The 23,140-nt window shown below is 51.6% G+C and overlaps 9 protein-coding genes across 9 annotated transcripts; 6 read left to right on the top strand and 3 right to left on the bottom strand.

Moving 5' to 3' along the window:
* Positions 1-2,405: 2,405 nt before the first annotated feature.
* On the top strand, positions 2,406-2,969 carry B0T23DRAFT_343188 (uncharacterized protein). Its single transcript, XM_062835918.1, has 2 exons — positions 2,406-2,611; positions 2,699-2,969. Exons 1-2 carry the CDS (start codon positions 2,606-2,608, stop codon positions 2,873-2,875), a joined length of 183 nt encoding a protein of 60 aa, XP_062689529.1. The 5' UTR covers positions 2,406-2,605; the 3' UTR covers positions 2,876-2,969.
* Positions 2,970-3,457: 488 nt separating this feature from the next.
* B0T23DRAFT_323466 (uncharacterized protein) lies at positions 3,458-4,953 on the top strand (the record flags this gene model as incomplete). The annotated part of the gene is made up of 3 exons (XM_062835359.1): positions 3,458-3,604; positions 3,667-3,811; positions 4,322-4,953. The coding sequence occupies 3 exons, from the start codon at positions 3,458-3,460 to the stop codon at positions 4,951-4,953; spliced, it is 924 nt and encodes a 307-aa protein (XP_062689528.1).
* Positions 4,954-5,585: 632 nt separating this feature from the next.
* Positions 5,586-6,667, bottom strand: B0T23DRAFT_205199 (concanavalin A-like lectin/glucanase domain-containing protein). Its single transcript, XM_062833457.1, has one exon. The coding sequence runs from the start codon at positions 6,574-6,576 to the stop codon at positions 5,608-5,610; it is 969 nt and encodes a 322-aa protein (XP_062689527.1). The 5' UTR covers positions 6,577-6,667; the 3' UTR covers positions 5,586-5,607.
* Positions 6,668-6,736: 69 nt separating this feature from the next.
* B0T23DRAFT_323174 (uncharacterized protein) lies at positions 6,737-6,913 on the top strand (the record flags this gene model as incomplete). Its single annotated transcript, XM_062835338.1, has 1 exon — positions 6,737-6,913. A coding segment is annotated over one exon (177 nt), but the record flags the coding sequence as incomplete, so codon positions are not given.
* A 2,189-nt stretch (positions 6,914-9,102) lies between these two features.
* B0T23DRAFT_322606 (uncharacterized protein) lies at positions 9,103-10,774 on the top strand (the record flags this gene model as incomplete). The annotated part of the gene is made up of 3 exons (XM_062835308.1): positions 9,103-9,257; positions 10,187-10,199; positions 10,553-10,774. 3 exons carry the CDS (start codon positions 9,103-9,105, stop codon positions 10,772-10,774), a joined length of 390 nt encoding a protein of 129 aa, XP_062689525.1.
* A 1,968-nt stretch (positions 10,775-12,742) lies between these two features.
* On the bottom strand, positions 12,743-13,466 carry B0T23DRAFT_322696 (uncharacterized protein; the record flags this gene model as incomplete). The annotated part of the gene is made up of 2 exons (XM_062835314.1): positions 12,743-13,050; positions 13,280-13,466. Coding segments are annotated over 2 exons (495 nt in total), but the record flags the coding sequence as incomplete, so codon positions are not given.
* A 725-nt stretch (positions 13,467-14,191) lies between these two features.
* B0T23DRAFT_322279 (Myb/SANT-like DNA-binding domain-containing protein) lies at positions 14,192-15,546 on the bottom strand (the record flags this gene model as incomplete). Its single annotated transcript, XM_062835286.1, has 2 exons — positions 14,192-15,085; positions 15,172-15,546. The coding sequence occupies 2 exons, from the start codon at positions 15,544-15,546 to the stop codon at positions 14,192-14,194; spliced, it is 1,269 nt and encodes a 422-aa protein (XP_062689523.1).
* Positions 15,547-17,536: 1,990 nt separating this feature from the next.
* Positions 17,537-18,902, top strand: B0T23DRAFT_406724 (penicillopepsin; the record flags this gene model as incomplete). The annotated part of the gene is made up of 2 exons (XM_062839131.1): positions 17,537-18,710; positions 18,778-18,902. The coding sequence occupies 2 exons, from the start codon at positions 17,537-17,539 to the stop codon at positions 18,900-18,902; spliced, it is 1,299 nt and encodes a 432-aa protein (XP_062689522.1).
* A 1,083-nt stretch (positions 18,903-19,985) lies between these two features.
* Positions 19,986-22,468, top strand: B0T23DRAFT_363258 (glycoside hydrolase superfamily; the record flags this gene model as incomplete). The annotated part of the gene is made up of 3 exons (XM_062836322.1): positions 19,986-20,678; positions 20,742-21,846; positions 21,923-22,468. 3 exons carry the CDS (start codon positions 19,986-19,988, stop codon positions 22,330-22,332), a joined length of 2,208 nt encoding a protein of 735 aa, XP_062689521.1. The 3' UTR covers positions 22,333-22,468.
* Between the last annotated feature and the right edge of the window lie 672 nt (positions 22,469-23,140).

Genomic DNA, 23,140 nt, shown 5'->3' with positions numbered 1-23,140 from the left:
TCCGTCAATCTCTCTCATGCATCTCGGGTACCCTTCCCTTCCTACCTCTCTCTACCTATCTCTCTTTCCGTTCACATGTTTTCTTTTCATCAGACCTCCTACCTAATTCCGTGTACTGTCTGCGTACAGTACCTTCCTTTTCGACCATCGAATGTCTTCACCAACCTTTCCCGACAGATCATCGATCTGCCAATACTGTCTTTCGCATGGCTAACATGTACTTCTGGGAATCATTACCTATCTTGAGAGCGACAACACTCTGAGCTCTTGGTGTTAACCTGATAGGAAGCCTCGCAATGGTTAAATGCGAGTAAGAGTTAGTCCTACTTCAACGTGAATGGTGATTCTAGGAGCCAGTGTCTAACAAGCATCTCTAGCAGCTTCCCCGGCTCATACCCACTCCTGTCAATGGCCCAGTACCTATTTTGAGGCTACGGGTCGTCTCAAGCGACAGCACAACATCAACACCACAAGATCGAGATCACAGCAGCTTGAGCACTGTGAATGACAGGTACCCTACCATTGGGTAATTACCTAATCTTCAGATCTGGCGTAACACAGAATATCACCATGCTCTCTAACGTTGCAAACCAGAACAGTAGCATCTGGCCACGTCAACAGCAAGGCCGCACTCCAGTAACCGGGTAGCTAATGTTGTATCTTAAGCCACTGACGTCTTTTTGAAGAGCAGTCTGGATGTTCCTTCGCTCGACGGACGCCATGCCCGAGGATCTGGCCTTATCCAGAACTCACGCTCCTCTCGCGACCAGTTTGCCGATTCCCGTGATTGGGCTATGAGGCAGTTGTGGTACCATCTACCCAGTGACAGCAGCACCGCATGGCAATACTGCACTGTACACCTCCCACAGGAAAGCCCCTCTGATGTTGCCGCCTTTTGGGGGGTACGTAGCTCGGACGCTGTCTGCCCTGTACTGCTAGATCATAGGATGCCTTGTGCATTACGGGCTCTTCGAGTCGTTAGTGACAGCAAGGCATATCCAGGATAAAAGATTGGGGCGGTCATTCCAGTTTCCTGATATGAAGCCGTCCGTTCGAGCTCGGAGAGGTACCAGGACGTGGCATGTAGAGAGAGAAACTGTCGTCATAATACCACCTCGGACACGCCCAATCTCGACAAGATCCCGCCGGTAAAGGAGAGGATTACTGCATATGGTTTTACACGCCGATAAATTGGATTCTTGGCTTCCCGCTAGTGGCACGCCGACGCCGAGGTAGATAAACCCCTCGATATCTCATTGCTTAAGGGATTCCTTGCCTTGATGGGCGGCCAGTGAAGCATAAAGTTTAAAAAAACGCCCCTTTTTTAATCTTGTTTTTTTCCACATAAGCCTTTTCCGCGCATGAGGATGTGGTAGCGTACACTCGTGCCATTAGATGGCAAACCTATGTTTACCGAAAAAGAAAAAGAAAAAAAAAAGATCTTTTGGTCAGCTTCGAGCGATAGGCGTTGCACAAGGGGGCAATTGTCAACACGCCGGTTACATTAGGTACATGTAGGGGTTGACGGGAAGATGGACCCCTTCCTGCCTCGTGGCCCACTGAGGCCTTATTCAAGTATGACTATTTCTGGGCGCGCCTTCTCGTAGCTTCATTAAGGACTTATTGCGAGCCATCAAGGATGTGGATATCTCTTTGCATCAATTTCCAGTCGTTAAGTTCATCGAGGACATCTCAAGCCCAAATCAAGCCCAGTTCCAAGACGTATGGCCAGAGCGCACTATGCCTGGCTTACAACACAGGATGTGGTACTGGAGTTATAGTCGGGCATGGACGCAGAGTATATTAGAAAGGCGGGAGGACACGTCTAGTCTTCACTTGCTCATCACTCTTCTAGGGTGGTGGTGAACCTTTATTGCAACTCACGAGACCAGGATGATCGGCAGATGTGATGACCAACGGAGCTACTTGGTATCCAATGGCACTTCCGACTTTCCCATTCACAAGCAATGACCGTCGCACCCATCATGCCACAGGAGGGAACATTGATGGTGCTGCTGTGGTACCCGTACATACAAGTCATCAACCACTAACCTATCGGGGCCATCGGCTTGACATCTGGTTGATGTTCATGAATTTCTGGGACCAATGATGCTGCCGATAGTCCGGGGACAGGACGGAATATTGGACGTACTCACTACTACCGGATCAGTCTTCCCTACGTGCCGGCCTGCCACCATCGGAAATTCAGGCTTTACATATTGGGTTTCCAGTGTGCCATCTACTTCTTTCGCGGATAACCGCAACATCTTGGCAAGGCGAAACTGGATCTTTGTCGGTTACCTGTATGCCTTTATCACTATGAGCCCAATTGTCACGAAACCGATATAAAATGCCTCCCTCTGGCACGAAGTTACCAACAACAAGAGATGTTCTTTTTTTCTTGACTTCAATGCATTTTCCATTTGCTGCAGAGAAGAGATCTCGACACATTTGAATTCTATTACTCCGGTCCAGAACAGGAGCCGAAGGCCAGACCTTAGCTGAGCAGGTGCATACCCGTCAACATTTTCACCCGTCTTTAAAATAAACCCCCGAGCTCTCTCACGGAGAGATTTATTTAGTTTATTTCCTCTCACCAAAACTCATGCCGGTGAGTGAGAGTGCACAAGGGTATTCCACAGGACAGCACAAAGTGTGGGAAAGTGATCAACTGATGACCATGTTTTTCCAGTATCAGATTGGCGATGTTGTCTGCATCCGGGGCGCAAGTCTCCGCTACAAGGTCATTGCCGTTACTGGCTCAACGATTACGATCATTGTCGTGAATCCACAACCAGACGGCCAATACTTGCCATTCAATTCCATGTCCCTCCAAAGTGTCGACGAATCAAGGTTAGAAAAGGTTGAGACCTAGCTAAGCCATGCTCAAGGCTGATTGTGATCAGGGAGGTACGGGGTCGTTTAGACATGAGGGATAGTTATGTTTATGTTGGAAGTCAAATTTCACCATATGCAGCGTTCCAGGTCCAGCGAGGAAAAGTGCTGAGTCTAGTAGAGGTATGAGCGACAGACAGAGGAGGCAAACAATGCGTATACCGTCTGACTTTTGTCGGTTGATCACCGGTCGCCAGGCCAACTATACTCTGCAGTGACTTCAGAGTGAAGGGGACTGAGACGGGAAGCCCCTTCACCCCCATCGTAAGGCTGCCAGGCAACAATACCTTCCGCCCTGTCGCGAAATTACAAAACCACCCCCTCTCCTCCTGTTGCCGTCTTCATCTCTTGGTATACCTTTTCCACGGGTTGCCATCCCATTCTTTATCAACCTCAACAAATTTGCATACAAACAGCATCTTGCCGACATAGCCCTCTCTCTTCTCCCACTCTTCACGTGGCTTGTGCTACATCCACCTCGATTTGATATTTGGCCATCTTCCGTCGCGCTCCTACGATTGGGATACCACTCGCAGCAACACTTGACAACAATTTCGGCATTATGGAGCAGCCTCAGGTCAAAATCATTGGTGGCCGCGAGTACGCTGCCACGGGCTCCAAGTTTGGACCCTCTTACCTGCCCGTCGACGTTATGGCCCGCATGAATAATTCGGCGCATCAGGCTCTCGCCATGTCCGCCGTCGTCCACGTACTGATCCCTTCGCCGCGCGTCTTTGACAACATGGGAATAACTAACATGGCGCTCAAAAGGACAAACGATCTTTGAATTTCGAGGCACCAGCCAGAGAGCCCCTCTCCGGCGTTGATGCTCGCAAGCGCTTGACAATGCCTAGCCCGGAACGTGGCCCCGTCGCATCAACATTCCGCCCGCTGCCCAAGATTCCCAAGGCCAACGGTAAGCTTCCTGTTCGCGCGCTTTTTGTCCCACGTCCGTACCCGATGGCGCGCGCCGAGACTCCCCCCATCATCCTTTCTTCTCCACGTCTGTCGAAGGCATACGTGACCTCGAATACCCTGAAGTTTGACAGACCCGAGTCCACCGGAAACCTGAGCGCAAGTTACTACAGCTCGGCGTCGTGGAAAGAAGAACTCGCAAAGATTACCAGCAAGTGATGCCGGCGTGGGTCAGTCTCCAGACGGGAGATAATGCATGCGGAAGACCAAAAAAGGGGGAAAAAAGATACAGCACAAGAATACACAAAGCCTAGTACACTAATAGGCAGATTCTCATTCTTTCTCCCGATTATACCTCCCTTTGCTCTCTCTCCTCATCCCTTGGTAGTTCCGCTCTTACTTGGGTTATCGCATGAAAAGATCTGCCAGCGCAGTGATATTTGCCGCGTCTTTGTTGATGATCAGGATAGGAAGCTAACTATCTGACCACATCATGTGTGAATTATCACAGATCAAGGATCTGTCAACTCTTTTGTTTTGCCCATCCGTATTGCCAACAACCCCATGGAGGCGGCCATGGTCTGCTTCTTCAACTCCATTACCGATAGCACCAGAACCAGATTTGAGGATCTGCTTGCCAACATGGTCGGCCAAGCTTCTATTACGGTCAAGTCGGGCTCCGACTCTAGTACTGCTGACAACGGCAACGGCGACGGCAGCGGTGACGGCGCAGCCTCTTCATCCGCCACCACCACCGCAGCCGACACCACGTCCACCACCAGTTCTAACATCGGAACTCCTCGCCGTCGTCGCGCTGCCGGTGGCGGCTCGGGTGGTTCAGGCCGTAAGCCCGGCGGTACTCCCCGCAAGAAGCCCGCCTCCCGTGCCGACGTCATTGAGAAGCGCGGCTCTTGCGAGCGCTGCAAGAAGTCCAAGGCAAAGTGCGAGCCCATCCCCGAGTGCATCCGTTGCGCCAAAGACGGAGTTGAATGCTCACTCAAGGAGACAATTTTGCAGGAGACTGGTCGTCGTCTGGGTGCCTGCCAGCGCTGCAAGAAGAACAAGGTCGGCTGCAAGAAGATTGAGAGCTGCGGTCGTTGCCACAAGGCCGAGCAGCCTTGCTCTTGGGCCGTCAAGGCTTAGGTTGACACCGGTAGGGCCGTTGAAGATACATGGGGAGTTCTGGGTCTGCGGGTCGAAGGAGTATCCGACGTTTGACCTGGAGATAACCGACTTTATGAGCTTGGATCTCGGTGCAGCTTGCCTGGCTGAGGGGTTCTTTGCATTGTTCCGGAATGGCGGCTGTTATATGGCTCGGGATTGAGGAGTGTCGTTTGCGTGCATGGGCTGATCAGCAAAGAGGTATTGGAGAAGGGGAGGAGTTTACCTATCTTGGACTGCTCATTGTCCGTTGCTTGAGCAAAGGATACCATGTCTCACAAAGTACTGCAAAGAGAGCCGAATTCCAGAGTCCAACACTTTCAGTGGCTAGTTGTCAACTGTCCCAAAGTAAAAATATTGGGAGTGAATGATGTGTGCTCTCTACATGTAATCGGGACGATGTGCGCAGAGAAAGGAAATCCACTTGTTGATGATGCATTGTGCATGCATGCATATCTCATTATTTATGCGGGACGTACCTGCATGTCACTCCTTTAAGTTCCCTGTTCACACTTTCTCCACGCCCCCGACTTCTGCTCAACTTCACGAAAGCGTAATCGCCAAAAAAATCAAGTGTGTTAAGCATCTGTAACTGGCTTCGTCTACTCGATCCCCGTCTTTCAGATACTGCCTATTTCAGGTACTGAAGACAGCCACATATCTCACTTCCATCGCCGACCCCTCCCCTCCAACCGTCGCATTATTTGGCGTCCTCTCCAAGCTCGGATTCGCCAAGACATCTGGAAACGAGCCTCCCACAGCAACGTTGAGCAAAATGTACTTGGGAGTTCGCGTAAGCGCCGTCCAAGCCTTCTCGTCATCCACCCGGCTCCCCTTTACAGTGAACACGACCTTCCCATCAATCCTCCACACGATCTGCTCCTCCCTCCAACTCCCGCCGGGGTTCGTTCGATCAATGTCCACCGAGAACCTATGGAACCCACTCCAGCGGTGCGCCGCCTTATTGGTGATCCCCGTATACTCATTGCACGGGCCCGGCGCAGTTTTCCCGCAGTGTATTGTCTGCCACGCTGCCGACGCGCCGTTGACGTTCTCTAGAATGTCAATTTCGCCAACCATCGGCCAGTTCCAGTAGTTGCCTCGGTACGCTGAACTCATCATCCAGAATGCAGGCCAGATACCAAGCTGCTTGCTGACAGGGAGGTCGCCGAGCTTGATCCAGGCCTCGATTCGGATCGCCTGGCCAGGAGGACAGACAATATCTCTAGCTGCGACAGTCTCGATCCGGGAGGATGTCCAATTACCCGTTACTGGGTCCTTGACCGGTGTGATTTGGAGTGTTCCGGAAGTAGTGATGACTATGTTGTCGGTGGAGGCGGTGTAGGTCTGGACTTCGCCGGTGCCCCAGTTCTCCGGACCCCCGGGATAGGATGTGCCCAAGTCAAAGGCCCATTTGGAGGTAGAAGGAAGGGAACCGGGCAGGTACAGGGCGAAGTTCTCAACAAAAAGTGCCTTCTTGAATCCCTTGGGAAGGTGGACGTGATACCCGGTTCCGTGACCCCATTCTTGGACCGGTGTTTCTGCAGCATGCGCTCCGCTGAGGAGAGCAAGACCAGTGGCCAAGACCAGACAGAAAGCACCCATTTTGAAAGAATGGACGCTCGGCAGGGAGGACGAGCTAGCTCACGGAGAATGTAACGAGAGAATGTTCGGTCGAAGCCGGAAAGCGTAACAGCACTCACTACAGCGAGCCGCCTGGTATTAGCCGAATCGAGAAAGGGAGAGAGCTAACATCCTGGAGCTAGCTTCCTTCTGGTCCATCTTATATGCCAGTCATCCAGGTACTTCTCATATCCTCGGCGGAGGCTGGTCTATTACAGCCACTATCGTCGCCGCGCCGGCATGCTTCACGTTCGGGAACGCTAGCATTCCTGTTTATCCCTGGCTTTACCAACAAGGCTGGTCGAAACATGGAGGCTGAGAAGGAGTAATTCTCCGCACACCCACCTGAAGTCAAAAACTCAGGTACGTACACTCAAAATAGTGGGCCCGTGCACCTACTTATGTCTGACTGCAAATCTAGTTTTTACCTGCTATATTCTGTCTTTTTCAATACATGCCAACATTACCGCTACTGTTTACCCTTTTTCTCTCACGATTCAATGCATATTATTGCTTAGCTCGGTGATCTATTAATCAGAAAGATGACCAGGGTGCTCGACAGTTGATTCGTGTAAAATACAATTAAAACACAGTTATTTACATGATGACTGGCTTGGTTGCCGCGCACAGGCCATCCCGAATTTGATGATCCAGAACTCTACCCCCATTACACTGAGAAAATTGGTTCTATTTCAGAGGCTCTGCAAAGTCTTGGAATTGATGGTCGTATTAATAATGCATCTTCATCAAGGGAACCAAAAGTGGTACATGTTTTGCCAAGGATGTATCAACAGGGGTAAGACCTCTTGACGGTAACCATGATTTTGTCATGAACGAGCGTGGGCATACGGAGGATTACTCCTGAGAAGCACGTGTAATGTGTCTTAGATCCCGCTAGCCACGCTGCCGCCCCTTTTCTTGGAGATAGGCAGCCCCGAGACCGATCCACTCCGGGACATTCCACGGTGGTTCTAGATCCAAGACAGGACATACCTGTCCATGGTCTAGATCGACTGGAGGCAAAGATTGCAATCCCACGGTCTCATCCAGCTGAATACCATGCGAGAACGATAGCGAGCATATCGGAAAGCGAAGACTCATACATCATGTTTGTTGAACCATACAGAGGAGGTGACTACCAATGCGAAAGAGGGACTACGGGGAAGAAGGAGGACACAGTCCTTATATACACTTTGAAATAGCCCAGCATGTGTACTATGTACATCGTATCCACTTGTGCCAAGAATGCCAAGACGTGGTGATGGCTTCAAGACCATTCACCGGAAGATATAGCTGGGCTGCGTCGTGCAGTTGTTCATCAGACCTGTTTCTCTGGACACGATATAAGGAGTGAATGGCCCCAGAGTGTCGCTGCCTAGATATTTTTGCGCAAATTGCCAAGGCGTTGTGAAGCATCGCCAGTTGTGGGTGCAACCTGAGTTTCATGCCTCTCGGATCACAAAAGGCATAAATATCGGGACGCAATAGCTTTCAGCGTATTTGGAAAGTAGCCAAAACGTCACCCTTGCGCAGAACATCACAGTCAAAAGTACTACATGCCTCCATCAGCAAGCAGGTCTTAAGCAGTCAATATCCAGCTCCGCATACAGCCGTCCAGCCAGTTCAGGGGTCACGGCCATGTGTATCCGCCGATTTGCCGAAAAGAAATGCTGGGAATGCAAGAACGTCATTTGGAGCGACATCAAGGAGGAAAAGTGCTGGCCGATGGTTCTGGAAACAGAGGAGGAGGCTAAGCAAAAGGGTCGAACCCGAGGACAGTTCGGAGGATGCACACAAGGGGTGACCAAAAAGACTGATACGGACTGGAGCACTTGCTCCGACTGTGCCAGAAAGTCATACCTATAGGAGCATTGATGGCAATCTGAAGGTTTCGAATCAGGCCGATATGCCGTGGTCACAATGGAAGTTTGATGAACGAATGGGGCTTACAGCTCACGCTCTGAGCAATGGCAACTTCAAATTACCGCAACCATGATACTCGCGTCCACTCACAAGAAAAATCCGGCCTCGATAACCCCGAGGATGGCAGTTTCCAATACGTAAACTCAGAGATGGTATTGATCTATGGAGCACAGAGTGAATCATCTGTGCATGCCGCTCGAGAAGTAACAGCAGCATCCACTTGGGTAGCATAATAACCCTTTTTGTCCCTCACCTTGATTCTAGACAACAAGTATCGGAGGAGAGTGCACCACCATCCTCGATAGCGGCCATTCAGGCTTGTCTCCAGCTATATAATGACACATTTTTCGTGTTACCAGTCTAAGAATAGAATGGGATGGATCTCGTCAGTGTGTAAGACCATCCCAACTCTGCTCTCTGGGCGCTGAATCCTATAAAAGGCTGGCTATAGGGAGGCAGATTTCTCCCATCTCGGACCCCATAACCAGGTCCAACGAAGTTCCAAACAAAACTGCTTCAACCTTTATGCCCCCCTTTGACAGTCAAAGGCAACCAAGAAAAACCCATCAAGTATTATCGATCAAGATGTGCAGAACAACCGTGTACAGAATCTACTGCGCCGACTGCAACAAATTCATGCGCGAGCACAGGGGCAGAGAGTACTGTGAAGAGGTTGAAAAATACTATAGAAAAGGCTACCAACCAGGATTGGACGCTTCTTGGCCTGACGAGTATGGCAGGTGCGAGGTTGGAGAGATGATTAGTGTATTCACAGACATGAACACGCAGCGATGCTTTGCTTGCAAGAGAAAGAAGGATGAGAGAGGGGAGTCACTTAAGAGGAAGAGAGACGAAAGAGGGGAGTTACTGGGTAGTAGGAACAAAATGAGGCGCCAGGGGTTATGAAGTATCATGAATCATATCAGCGGCCGAGAGGGAGATGCGTCCAATCCTGAGGAATACTAGGCAAAGGGGAGAAGGACATGGGTCAGAAAGAACTCTCGGTCGCTATTCGAGCCCTCTCCGCCTTGGCGGGCAGGTGCCATCAGTCGGAAGGGAAGGAAGAACAGAGAAGGCACGAGAATAGATGGCCGCGCATGCATATGTTTGTAGGTAAAGGAAGGTGAAGTCGCGAGCGTTTATCTACTGGTGGTCTGTTTTCGACATCCAGTTTCTTCTTCCTTGGCATCATCTCGGCTTCATTGAAGTCCCGGAGTCGATCGTTTCTTGCACGTGAATTTACTTCCAATTGGGACAACCAACATATCCGCTCTGTGCCGTTCCGTAAGGTATCTTCGCCAACGCCCTAACCGGCCTTTGCAAAGAGATCCACAAGTATCTCGCACATCATTATATACCCAACCACCCTGTAGATATCCTCTCTGACGAACCCCATGTATCATCCCCAACAGGTCTAGTCTAACAGCTCACTTTCCCATTTCTGCAAAAAATTGAAGCTTCTGACGCATTAAAATTGTAGAATTGGAGTAATGACAGTGGCGTTGGATACCTACTCGCTCGAGATGATGACGATGGGGGTGTTCAAGGCCTGAAGGCTGCTTTCTGATTCGATTTGATCTGACTCTTGGACCGTCATGGCACTGGTGAATTGGCACAATGAAGCAGTGCAGTGCCCATTCCATGTGTGCCGTTTGCGTGTGAAGTAGAGCCCAGATATAGAGGTATGTCTTCGCAAAATGCGGCTTTCACACAACCTTCTAGGTTACTAGCTAACGAACGAGGTCGTCCCAAGTAAACAGAGACCATCGCGTTCGTACTTCTCATATGGCTCTGACGCAGATCGCTCTCGAACATATACCTCTAGTAACGTACAAACGAGTCGTGATATACGACAATTAGCAATCCACAAGATAAATACCTCCTCTATCCCCCCCGTCTATCGTTCTGTCCACCCCTCTACCTTACCATCCTCAAAAACAAAGCAGGTCAAGCCTACCTCTACAGTGCAAACCAACAACCGTCGTTAACCAATACTACCACCACCAACAATTGCTCGCTGCTTCACCATCTACAGCCCAAGAAGATGTGTCTCCACGCCATTACCCGCACCAAGTGTCCCGGTTGCGCCAGGGAACTGAAGACCAAGACCAAGGAGACCAAATGCAGCGATGCCATAACCAACAACAAGAGCTGGGGCAAGTGCAGGAGCGGAGGTAGAACCACGGAATCGAGCACATGGGGGCGGTATTGCTATAGTTGCAAGGGTAAGAGCAACTACAAGGAATACGACTGCTAGACTATAGTGGTACGTTGGCTGCTGGAGTTGCTTGTGATGGAACAGTTGGGACAGTTGGGACAGTTGGCAGACAGTTGGGTGATGGAAGATGGTGAAAAGTAGGCCTTACAGATTACCTCGAGGTCAGGAATAGGGAAATAACAATAACACTCCGTTCGTCTTCAATTTGCCTCTTGTCGATGGTACTTTCGCGTCCCAGCCCTCGCTACCTCCACTGTATAGACGTCCCCTTTTCCACTGATGTACAATGGAAGGTAGCATCTTCAACGCAAAACTTGGGAATTTCCCCGTGAACAACACCAAAAAGTCGCCCTCGTCACTCCTCGATTCAACCGCAACATCAACCCGGAAACAATGCATTTTGTATTCTAGAAGAAATCAAACTCGTATTGTGAAATCTGCCTACCTTAGTCTGAATTTATCAAGGTTTTAGAGTGTTGGTGAAGTCGTTGATTCCCAACCTCAAAAGAACGTGTTTTGAGTAAGAATGACCAGCTGTGCGTTTTGAAATGTTACCCACAGTAGCTCTTCATGGTGTCCACTTGTCAGGCTTGTCAAGTGGCGGTAGAAGTAAGCCAAACAGGTCACGGTCAAATATATCACGCTTTCGATATACTCTTGCCAGCATCCACTCGTCTCTATCAACATCCCTTTTGATCGAGATTCAGAACTTCTTCCTGATTGAAACGGCACGATAGAGTTTTGGCCCACGTGCTAGCTGAGAAGTGCTTGCACAGTCAAGTGGAAGAGCGGTTTCGAGGCACAAGTAGGACAAGGAAAGAAAATGAATAGAGAGCCTGAACAAGAGCTTCCTTGAATCATAATTTGATCAATGCCAAATGAAAGAGTGAATATTGTCAACGAAAGCAGTGAGTCGAAGCGGCAGGGAGGGATGAAGAAGGCAGTGTAGCAGGGAGGGATGAAGAAGGCAGTGTACCGTCATTGACTGAATGTATGTAGTAGGAGTAAGAATATCTGGTCGGCCTTCAACCATCCGTTCACCTGAATCAGATCCAGCCCTGCGGATGACAAAGTAGTACGTGATGTAGATGGACCCAGCGATGTGCAGACGACGAGAAAATAACCGAAGCATTCAATATATCGCCTCGGGCATGAACTGCCACGGACGGAGGGATTGAGAATAGATAGCGGGTATAGATATCGAAGGTACCTCGGCCTCCAAAAGGTCAACGAGGTCAGTACCAACATCGACCACCCTCAAACACACAAGACACCCAAGATAGCCGTTACTACCCCGAATAGCCCACCTAGTTCCAATGTGCACAAGACACGTTTGCATAACATATTGCCAGCATTGCGCCGTCGTGATGCGCAGAAGATCCTACCAGGTCAAATGCAACTACGTGATAAGTCGCCAGCGGATATGGGGCGGTTGCGGGCACAGGTTTCATCAGGAGCATGTCAGCTTCAGAGAGTGCTCGAGGTGCGCACGCGAATGAAGGCGGTGAAGAGGAGGAGGAGGAGTGAGGGAAACAAAGGATTGAAGAGTGGACAGCAAGGAGAATGAAGGTTATTCGACCTGTTTGGATTGAGCTAATGATGGGCTGTCACGCAGCTGATTAGTGACGGGTAAGGGAAGGAAAAAGAAGAAGCCGAAAGAAGTAAAGAGGGAAGTCTGGAAATGAAGCAAGGAAAGGGGTGTGTTGTTCTGGTATATCCACTGAACTCCTACCCAGTCCCAGGTATACTTTTCAACCAAACCATTGTACAAAACAATGGCCAGGTGATGTACCCAAACCAAAACCAAAAAAAAAAAAAAAAAAAAAAAAAAAAAAAAAAAAAAAAAAAAAAAAACCCTCCTAACAAACGCCCAAGCCCCAGAACTGAAGCCGCCCTTTGACCGTGATCATTTCCGTCTTAGCGAGAAGCACAGCTCCCTTACTATTCACCTCATCCCCATATTCCTTTTCTGCCATTACCCATATGATTCCGATATCCCCTCTCCATCTATACCTCATCGATCCCTGTATTGTTCACAGTCTTTACCATCTTCGTGGTCTTGGTGTTCCTTGCCCACCACCCCTGGAACCTCTTGGTTTTCCCGCCTGTAGTGGCCTTCAGACAGTCCTTAGCCTCCTTCAGCAAAGCTTCGAGTTCCTCGTCCGTGGCATTTCTCGTCAGGAGAGGCTGCATGGAGGCAGTTAGGCGGTCCAGTCGTGCTTGGTCGAAGCCGTGGATGAGTCCTTCGGTTACTGTGGGTTTGGTAATCTTTTTGAGGGGCATCGAGTAATACTTCTGGGGGTTCGACGAATCTGCTCGTGGGTATGTCAATTTATTTGTGGATATGATGATGCGACTGGTGATTCTTGTGGGTAATTGATAACGATTACAAAAGTAAGACAACGGATATTACATATGAATTCTTGTGACTGAAGTGCGTTATGGTTGCGAAATTCAACTCGACATTCGTGGTCGGAGGAACGGCATATTAAGGGGTCCGAGACGTCTTCTGGAAGTAGACTCTTCCTGTTGTCTCCGACACACAGTTGGCCTTGCCAACAAGGGGACTATTGTCGAGTCTTTGTCCACTGGGAAACAACTCGGCAAGAGAACCATACAGGAAGCCAGGCATGCGCCAGGCTGGCTGAAAGGCTTTAAAGATGAGCGGGCTGGAACAAAGACCGACCGTGGAGAGAAACCACGTCCGCGCCTTCGGGAACTGTAACGGTCCTCGGGTCCCATCGTGGGTGACCAACCGCAAAGCCCTCTGAGGTAGCGATTTCCACGTTAGGCTGTCTACCCCTCGGTGGCTTGATGCTTACCCAAAAGTCGGGTGGAAGGAGATGCGGAAAACTGTGAGGCGCCGGCAGTTGATGGATCTATTTGCCGGAACACAGAGCAACGGGACGGGACAAAAAAACAAGTAGCGAATCATCAAGTGGTATGTCATAGAAATGAACGATATGGCAAGAAAGCACTGGTTGCTAGATGTCCAATGGGACCGAGTTGACGTCAATTTTGCACCACATGAATTGACAGAGCGAAACAGCAATACAGGGGAACGAATCATGAGCCCGGCCATGACTGTAAAACCAAGAACGCAAAGCACAATGTAAGCCCCTAGGCAATACTCGCCGTCAATGGGGATATTCAGAAAGGAAGGTTCTCTGGTATCACTCGCTCAAACCAACCCGCTGGCCGACGTAAACAAAACAGAAACTGCTTGACCGGACAATATCCATCCAGGAGGCATGTTTTCCCATACCAAAAAAAAAAAAAAAAAAAAAAAAAAAAAGCCGGAACGCCTTTATATCCACCAGGCCCAAGAACGCCAACATGCAGAACCAACAGGATAGATAGAAGAAGGACTGAAACAGGCTAGAAGAGAACAGCCTATTCCTCAGACCACTGCTTGGGTGCTTGTGTCTGTGAGTGAGAAGCAACCACCGTGTTCACCTAGATACTCCTGTTGTGTGCTTCCCTCAGACGCTTAATCCAATGTTTGCGCACGTGGTTGGGCATCTTGCAAAACACCATGGCCTTGTTCTCGTCCGTGAGGGCCTTTTCGGCCACCTTGAGCTGAAAGTCCATATCCTCCTGGGCGAAGTCTCGGAAGAAGATCTCGACGGCTTGCTCTGCCCAACTCAACTTGGGCTTGGGAAAACGAAGAACCTCTGCCAAAGCTGTCACCGCATCGGGAGTAGATAGACTGCTGACTGCGGAAGAGCTGGCAATACCCGAGGGCTGAGAAGCGTGGTCAACAGAGTTTGAGGCAGTACGGCGGCGTTTTTCAGCGTTAGTAGAGCCGCTGGAGCCACTGCTGTCAGGCATGTGAGGCCTTCTTCGGTTCTGGACAGGATTCTCCTCGGGTGGCGTGAGGGCGGACGTGCTCGGGTTATTTCGGGGCTGATGTGCGCTCAGGTTGGGCCGGGAATGTGATGGTGGTTGAGACGACGGCAAGGTTGGTGGAGTGGGAATGGGGGCCAACACGGGGGCGGGGATGGGAGAGGGAAGAGGGGCGGAAGCCGAATGGACTGGCGGCGGCGGAGGAGGCATGTGGGCCTGTGGATGAGGGTTCGCGTAGGATTGATCGGCAAGGAGGTTCATGATGGTCGTATTAGGGGCATCCTGGTCGGCGTGGCCGGGACCGTGACCGGGACCAGAGCCGGAGCTGGAGCCGGGACCGAGGCCGGGGCCGGAAGGGTTGAGGTTGTCGTTCGTCTTGCGGGGGCGTTGTTTGGTCAGTCGTTTGGGGGCACCGCCAGAGCCGATGACATCGGGAAACAAGATCTCGTAAAGTTCTTCATGTTCGAAAGGTCTTCCACGAAGGGAGCGAGAGAGTGGTTCCATCTGATATAACAGCAAACATGAGGTTAGCGGGAGTCGCTGAATCAAGATGCGACGAGGCAACGCGATGCCGACGTGACATGACGCACCTGCAAATGTCTGGCCCATGCTTCCTCGGAGGCATTCACAGTCCTGGTCATGACATCGTAGTGGAAGTCGGGATCCTCGCGCAGACCACGCCACAGACGGAACTTTTTCCGAGCATTGTCGCTCTTGTTGATGAGGTGGCCCTTGTTGGCATAGGCGTTGTGGTGGGTGATGAGGGCCTGCAATGCGCGGTCCCAGGCCTCGGGCTTGAACGTGTTGCCCTCGCGTAGACCGAGATGGACCGACTCGCAGAGGGAGGTGAAGAAGGTGGTCTCATAGGCACTGTTCCAGCTGAAGCGGGGGCCGCGGTGCTTACCGGGAGCCAAGGCGGGAGGGCCGGCACCGGGAGCGGAGGCCGGGAAGGGGTCGTCGGACATTGGGGGCCGTCCGTGTGGTCCGTGGTCCGTGGTCCGTCCGCGGTTCCGTCCGGGATCCGTACGGGTCCGTTGACCTCTGCAAGGTATAGCTAAGTACAGACCGCAGTAAGTACGGTACCGTTAAGGTGCCGCGTTGTCGGGATGGGTGGAGCCCCCTTTCTGGTCGGCTGTTGACGCCGTTTGTTGACGCCGTTCGAGTAGGTGTCCGACGGAGGCTACTACTTGGACAGTGGCCCCGTCCGCCAGTTGAGTTGTTTGTTGTCCGTCTAGCAACGGGACTGACGGATGGTCAAAAAGAGGGAAAAGGGAATCGAAGACGGAAACCAAGCCGCCCGAGGGTTGGTCGGGAGGGTGCGAAAATACCCCAGAAACGGAGGCAGAGATGGGTCGATTGCACTGCAGTCAGTGGTGGGTCAAGGCGGCGGGGCCGGGACTGTAAACGAAGCCAACTTGAAGCGTCAACACACGACGGCGCAGCACGCGCAGCTGCCAGGGCAGAGCGCGAGACGGTCAAGCCGACAAGGTGAAGAATTGTAATTGCGACGGCGACGGCGGGAACTGAGCGCGCCTCGGCGTTTCAACGGGAGAGAGAAGAAGAAAGGTTTCGTTTCAATCGCGCTTCCGTTTCATGGCAATCATGGGAATCCCGTCATCAAGCGCGTGCGTAGATGAATGGATGTTCTCGATGGTCATAGACTGTGTGAGTGAGTGCGTGAGTGGCAATCGGGGGTTGGTGCAGGTCTTGCTTGCGAGGAGGAAACTGTTAAAGCCGTGCACTGCAGTCCAGATCCCGTCACCGTTTCGCCGAATGATCGATTGCCACTGCAGCGACCTAACTGAACTTCAAGTTGGAGAGAAGGCTGCAGTGACAGTACACTACAGTATGTACTGTGTAGGAGACGAAGACGGAAGAGCGGGGCCTGTTGGACCGCAGATAAGAGAAGTGGACCAACGCTGCCAGCTGGCGTACTCGTCTCCACTGTCAGAGAGGTACAAGGCTACAACTGAAGCAGACTGCTTGCGGTCAAAGCGCAAAATTCAAAGTCGCTAAAAGTGAAACGGACCAAGTCCAGACCTTTTTTTGCTTCCTCTTCTGCCAAGCCAGGTCACGGGATCTTGTGGACCCTGCTGCTCGCTCAAACCATTTGCATTCGACATGTCTGTCCCCTTCAGCTCCAGACTCCGCTCATCCCATTCACCAATCGAGTAGGTACCTCACTCCGTCTCAACAGCTTTCTGATCAGCCACAGGGCAATGGATGGCGTATAGTGTACGCGTTATTGGATCATCGGCCCATGTGTGTCAGGACAGAGTTAGCTCCAGGTGCAAGTGCCAGTCCCCGGAATCTGGGAGTCGTCCACTTCCGTGATCCGGGGATAGCTTCGCCCACAACTCCACGACCGGACAGCAACATCTGACGAATCGTTCAAGGCTGATCACAGTCCACAGGGTTTCATCGGCCGCGCTCAGCCAATCATACATGACCGAGAATTGGTGTGCTCCCAGGCCACTTACACGCCCAGTTTCAGAATGCCAAGCCCTTTGTTTCAACTGTTTCGAAAATTACCGAGTTCATGAGTCGTCAACACCAACACCACAAGTGTCACAGCCATCCATAGCTACCCATGCCCACAATGCTGGCCCAAGAGAAGTATGTCGGCCCCTTGGAGTTTCGATGCTCGTCTCTTCCGAGTCTCCTGACGAGGCCTCCTCGTCGGCGTCAACGGTCTAGATGGCGAACCAGTCTAGTGATTCTGGTAATCACACCTCCTGAGGTCCAAGCGGTCCTGGGTTCGAATAGATATTGCCTCTTTCCTGTCCCTATAACAACATAAAAGATTGATGCAGCACTGAGCTTACTTTGTGTTCTTCTTAGCTACCTTTGTCTGTATCTTCTATTCTTCCCATTCGCTTCTGCTAAACTCTACCACCTGGCGTGGTAGTTGTTGCCTTGTTATTCTGTCTTTTGACTTTTCATCACTCCCTCACAATGCCTGTCTTATTCAAGCTCTTCATTTTTAGCGTCTTGCTTTCCCTGGTGGTGGCTGTGCCACTCACCAAACGCTCGTTCAAAGTCGAACGGGTCAGGAATCCGAACTTCAAGGGACGCAATGGCCCCAGGGAGCTGTTGAAGGCGTATCGGAAATACCGAATGCCAGTTCCACAACCCCTACTTGATGCCATGAACAACCAGAGCAACGGCACCACACCAACAATCACATCAATTACCCAGGCAGACACCTCCGAGAGCGAAAGCCTGCGGCTAGACGCTACCGGTGGCAGCAGTACAGCAGCGGCGGCAGGAACGGCTACTGGTGCTGTCACGGCCACCCCTGAACAGGACGACGTCGAATATCTTGCTCCAGTCACCATTGGCGGTCAAACCATCAACCTCGACTTCGACTCGGGCTCATCCGATCTGTGGGTCTTCAACACACAACTTAGCCCCCAGTTAACAGCTGGCCATCAAGTCTACAACCCTGCTGCATCCAAGACCTTCAAATTGCTACCGGGACATACCTTTGAAATCAGCTATGGAGATGGCTCTGCTGCTGCCGGGAATGTCGGTACCGACGTGGTGGAGATTGGCGGTGTTTCTGTCCAGAACCAGGCTGTCGAGCTTGCCACCAAAGTTACCCAGACATTCATCCAAGATACCCAGAACAATGGCTTGCTCGGCCTTGCCTTCTCCAAGCTCAATACCGTCCAGCCTCAGCAGCAAAAGACCTTCTTCGACAACGTTCTCCCCTCTCTCGCCGAGCCCGTCTTCACTGCCGATCTCCGCCATAATGCTGTCGGTGCTTATGAATTTGGCCGCATTGATAACACAAAGTTCACGGGACAGTTGGCATGGATTCCCGTCAACACAGCTATGGGCTTCTGGCAGTTCACGACATCTGCCTTCTCCGTTGGAAACGGCCAGTCTGTGAAAGTGAAACCGGCACAGGCTATTGCCGATACGGGCACCACTCTGATGCTCGTTTCCCAATCAGTGGCCAACGCCTATTATAGCCAGGTCCAAGGAGCGAAGAACGATCCAAACGCGGGAGGAATTACATTCCCCTGCAACACAAACCTTCCGGATCTCTTTGTGGATGTGGGTGGGCGGTATATGGCCCGCATCAAGGGCGATGACATCAGATTCTCCCAAATCGATGCCACCAGTAAGTCTACACCATTTCCCTTTCACTACAAGTCAACCACTAGATGCTAACATCGATGCTCTTTTAGCTTGCTTTGGCGGTGTTCAGCCCACGACATCTGCGTTGGAAATCTGGGGAGACATCTTCTTCAAGTCTCAATTTGTCGTTTTCAACGGCGGTAACAATACGCTCGGCATGGCCCAACATGTGTAGTAGCACATGCTTTATGTCGACTAGTTTTGACCGCCATGACTGTTCTGCGCCGGAATGATTGATATAGTATACCTAATAATATTATTTTGAAGAACAGACCCTCAGGATCTATTGGCCTGCTTTAGCTTGGCCGGTGTAAGTTATGTGATCACTCAGCTTGACTTGTGACCAATGTCAAGTGGACAACTGATCTTTCACGACCTGTCTCTCAGCTACATGAACCTTGGTGTTTTCTTTCTCGGAAGCACGGTATATGAATGATTGGTGGGAACGTTTACACGCAGTGCACCAAGATCTCTGGTTGATCGTTTCCGCGAACCATTTCCCATCTCCTCACAAAGTTGCATTTGCCTTGCGGCTATAACCCGGTCCCGCATTCGATCCGACACCACAACCAAAAAAAAAAAAAAAAAACATCCCGGTCCTCAGAACATCACGCGAGCTTCAAAGGCACCATCCCCCGCATTCCAACTTCAGCACTGACGACTGTGGCTTCGGCATGACCTTCTCTTGGTATCATTTCCAGTCCCGAAAACACGATGGGAGCTCCGCCATTCCCAGGGGGGCGGGGTGTTGCACAGCGCGAGAAGAGGCTACATGTAGCCTAATTAATATATGGGAATGCGGCCCGGCTGTTGTCGGTGGTCACAACCGCTCGGGATGTTTCCTTGGCCAGTTGAAGAACATAGTATTCGCTCGCCTCGTGTCCTTCCGAACGCCACAACATCTCGTCCGCTGCCGGAGCTGCCCCCGCCATTTATTTCGCACATGAAGCATGACCCCACTGCATCACGATGATCCTTCGGGGCCTCAGCGCCCGATGTTTTCCAGTCTAAATCCAGGTCTTACATGCCCGGAAAATGATACTGAAGATGGAATTAGGTAAAGTGGCGGTAGCTATCCGTTCGGGAAACTCGCCGTGGTTCCGACTAGGCATTTCTTGAACTTCAGTATAAGAGAAGGACGTTTCTCGGTCTGGTGGGAAGGGAGGGAGAGGTTGACCTTATGAGAGGAATTCAACCCTGGCTGAAGGACCACCAAGAAGAACCGGGACCGTCACAACAATCAACGAAGCGCCCCGACATGCACCTTCGAATATTTGCGGTGTTGGCCGCGACTTCCCTCGCCTGGGCCGAGACTAGCGAGAAACAAGCTCGTCAAGCCGGCTCAGGTTTTGCGGCGTGGGACGCAGCCTATTCTCAGGCAAGCACTGCTCTCTCCAAGCTTTCACAACAAGACAAGGTCAACATCGTCACCGGAGTCGGTTGGAATAAGGGCCCATGTGTTGGCAACACCCCAGCTATTGCATCAATCGGTTATCCCCAGCTCTGTTTACAAGACGGCCCTCTCGGCATTCGGTTTGGAGGAAGTGTCACCGCGTTCACGCCAGGTATCCAGGCGGCTTCAACATGGGACGTCGAATTGATTCGACAGCGCGGCGTCTACCTCGGTGCGGAAGCCAGAGGGGTTGGCGTACATGTCCTTCTTGGACCCGTGGCCGGAGCGCTTGGCAAGATCCCCAATGGTGGACGTAACTGGGAGGGCTTTGGTCCGGATCCCTACCTCACAGGTATTGCCATGAGCGAAACAATTGAAGGGATCCAGAGCAATGGTGTACAAGCTTGCGCCAAGCACTTCATTCTCAACGAGCAGGAGACGAACCGCGAGACTATCAGCAGTGTCGTCGACGACCGCACCATGCATGAACTGTACCTCTTCCCTTTTGCCGATGCTGTACACTCAAACGTTGCAAGTGTAATGTGCAGCTATAATAAGGTATGCTCATCCTTGCCTTCTTGTATGTAACCTGAAGGATCTGAGTGGCTGACAGGCGTCTAGGTCAATGGTACATGGGCATGTGAGAATGACAAAATCCAGAATGGCCTTCTCAAGAAAGAGCTAGGTTTTAAAGGATATGTCATGAGTGACTGGAACGCCCAGCACACCACAAACGGCGCTGCAAACAGTGGTATGGATATGACGATGCCCGGCAGCGACTTTAATGGCAAGACGATCCTGTGGGGACCACAGCTCAACACCGCCGTCAACAATGGTCAGGTCTCCAAAGCAAGACTGGACGACATGGCCAAGCGCATTCTCGCATCGTGGTATTTACTCGAGCAGAACTCAGGCTACCCTGCGACCAACCTCAAGACCAATGTTCAGGGAAACCACAAGGAGAACGTTCGCGCAGTGGCAAGAGACGGCATTGTTCTGCTCAAGAACGACGATAACATCCTCCCGCTCAAGAAGCCTAGCAAGCTGGCAGTCATTGGGTCATCGTCCGTTGTCAACCCTGCGGGAAGGAACGCCTGCACCGATCGAGGATGCAACACCGGTGCGCTCGGCATGGGTTGGGGCTCCGGCACGGCCGATTACCCTTACTTCGTAGCACCCTATGATGCTCTCAAGACGCGTGCTCAGTCCGACGGAACAACCATCAACCTACTCAGCTCTGACAGCACCAGCGGCGTAGCCAACGCTGCCTCCGGAGCCGACGCCGCACTAGTCTTCATCACAGCCGATTCCGGCGAAGGCTACATCACGGTCGAGGGCGTGACCGGCGACCGTCCCAACCTCGATCCCTGGCACAACGGCAACCAGCTAGTCCAAGCCGTGGCTCAAGCCAACAAAAACACCATTGTCGTCGTCCACAGTACCGGTCCCATCATCCTGGAGACTATCCTCGCGCAGCCGGGCGTCAAGGCGGTCGTGTGGGCCGGTCTTCCCAGCCAAGAGAACGGCAATGCCCTCGTCGATGTCTTGTACGGCTTGGTCTCTCCCTCGGGTAAGCTGCCGTATACTATCGCCAAGAGCGAAAGCGATTACGGCACTGCCGTGCAAAGGGGAGGGACGGATCTGTTCACTGAGGGTCTGTTCATTGATTACCGCCACTTTGACAAGAACGGTATCGCTCCCCGGTATGAGTTCGGTTTCGGTCTTTGTAAGTTTTTCCCTTCCCCCTTCCACAGTAGGTAGGCAACAGTTCACTCACCTCTTCTGTACCTCAAAACATGCAGCCTACACGAACTTCACATACTCCTCCCTCTCCATCACCTCCACCGCCTCTTCCGGTCCCGCCTCGGGTGACACCATCCCCGGAGGCCGCTCCGACCTCTGGGAAACCGTGGCGACCGTTACCGCCGTCGTCAAAAACACGGGTGATGTGCAGGGCGCCGAGGTACCCCAGCTGTACATCAGTTTACCCTCTTCCGCGCCATCGAGCCCGCCGAAACAGCTCAGGGGATTTGCGAAGCTGAAGCTGGCGCCCGGAGAGAGCAATACAGCTACGTTTATTTTGCGGAGGAGGGATTTGAGTTATTGGGATACGGGCAGGCAGAATTGGGTGGTGCCTAGTGGCAGCTTTGGGGTGGTGGTGGGTGCTAGTTCGAGGGATTTGAGGTTGAATGGGAAGCTTGATGTTGATTGAGTCAGCTGTAGGGAGTAGGGCTGGTGCTGGCTTTCCTGAGAATTAGCTGCCTCTTTCTTTTTCCTTCTTTCTTTCTTTCTTTCTTTCTTTCTTTCCTTCTTTCTTTCTTTGTGTGGCTTTTGTTTTCTTGGACAAGACCTCTTCCTTGGATCAATATTTGGAATGTCCAGCACGTGTGTTCATTTGAGCGTGGGCTCGGATATTGAAGACCAAGCCGCTAGCCAGACTATGTGGTCTCATATCGATGAGTAGCGCTACAGCGAAAAAGCTTCAGGGAGCATCTCGAGTAGCAACAGATTAGGTCGAAGTGCCCCCCATGCTCTTTTGTGTTCTCTTTCCATGGGTATCATGCTTATGTGCAGCTACCTGTGCAGGTTGTCGGACTTGGGACCAGTACTGTCTCCGACTCTTTGATCCCAGCCCTCTATGTCATAACTGACTCCCATCCAACGCCACCGGGTGTCTGGCAGTAAGATCATCATCCTTCCAACTCTCGGTAGCCGGGCATTAGAGGCAGCCAGCAACGACAAAAACCGAAATAACCGACCGCCATCCATTCCCCGGATTCCCTCCCACTTGTTGTTGACTTGAAAACCATGGATCATGCTCAACAACCCCCATTCGCCCATGGTGCCGGGATCAAGGGGCGATGGTAACTTATCATGTCACACAATGACACGCTTGTCTCCGGACTTCGGTTGTGGTACCATGCATGCTCCGAATATGGGATGTTAAAAGTCACGCACGGCAACTGTCCTCCTCTCCTTTAGTGCCCAGAAGCCAGATACCGTGCTTGCCGCGCGAACCC

Source organism: Neurospora hispaniola (genome assembly GCF_033458365.1).
Source record: "Neurospora hispaniola strain FGSC 10403 chromosome Unknown B0T23scaffold_7, whole genome shotgun sequence".
In the NCBI taxonomy this organism is placed as follows: Eukaryota; Fungi; Ascomycota; class Sordariomycetes; order Sordariales; family Sordariaceae; genus Neurospora; species Neurospora hispaniola.
Note: the sequence above shows the minus strand (reverse complement) of the source record. Positions and strands in the feature narration are given on the sequence as shown.

What these genes read in the sequence shown, in the direction of transcription:
- B0T23DRAFT_205199 (XM_062833457.1), bottom strand. Translation starts at nt 6,576, where the DNA reads ATGGGTGCTTTCTGTCTGGTCTTGGCCACTGGTCTTGCTCTCCTCAGC.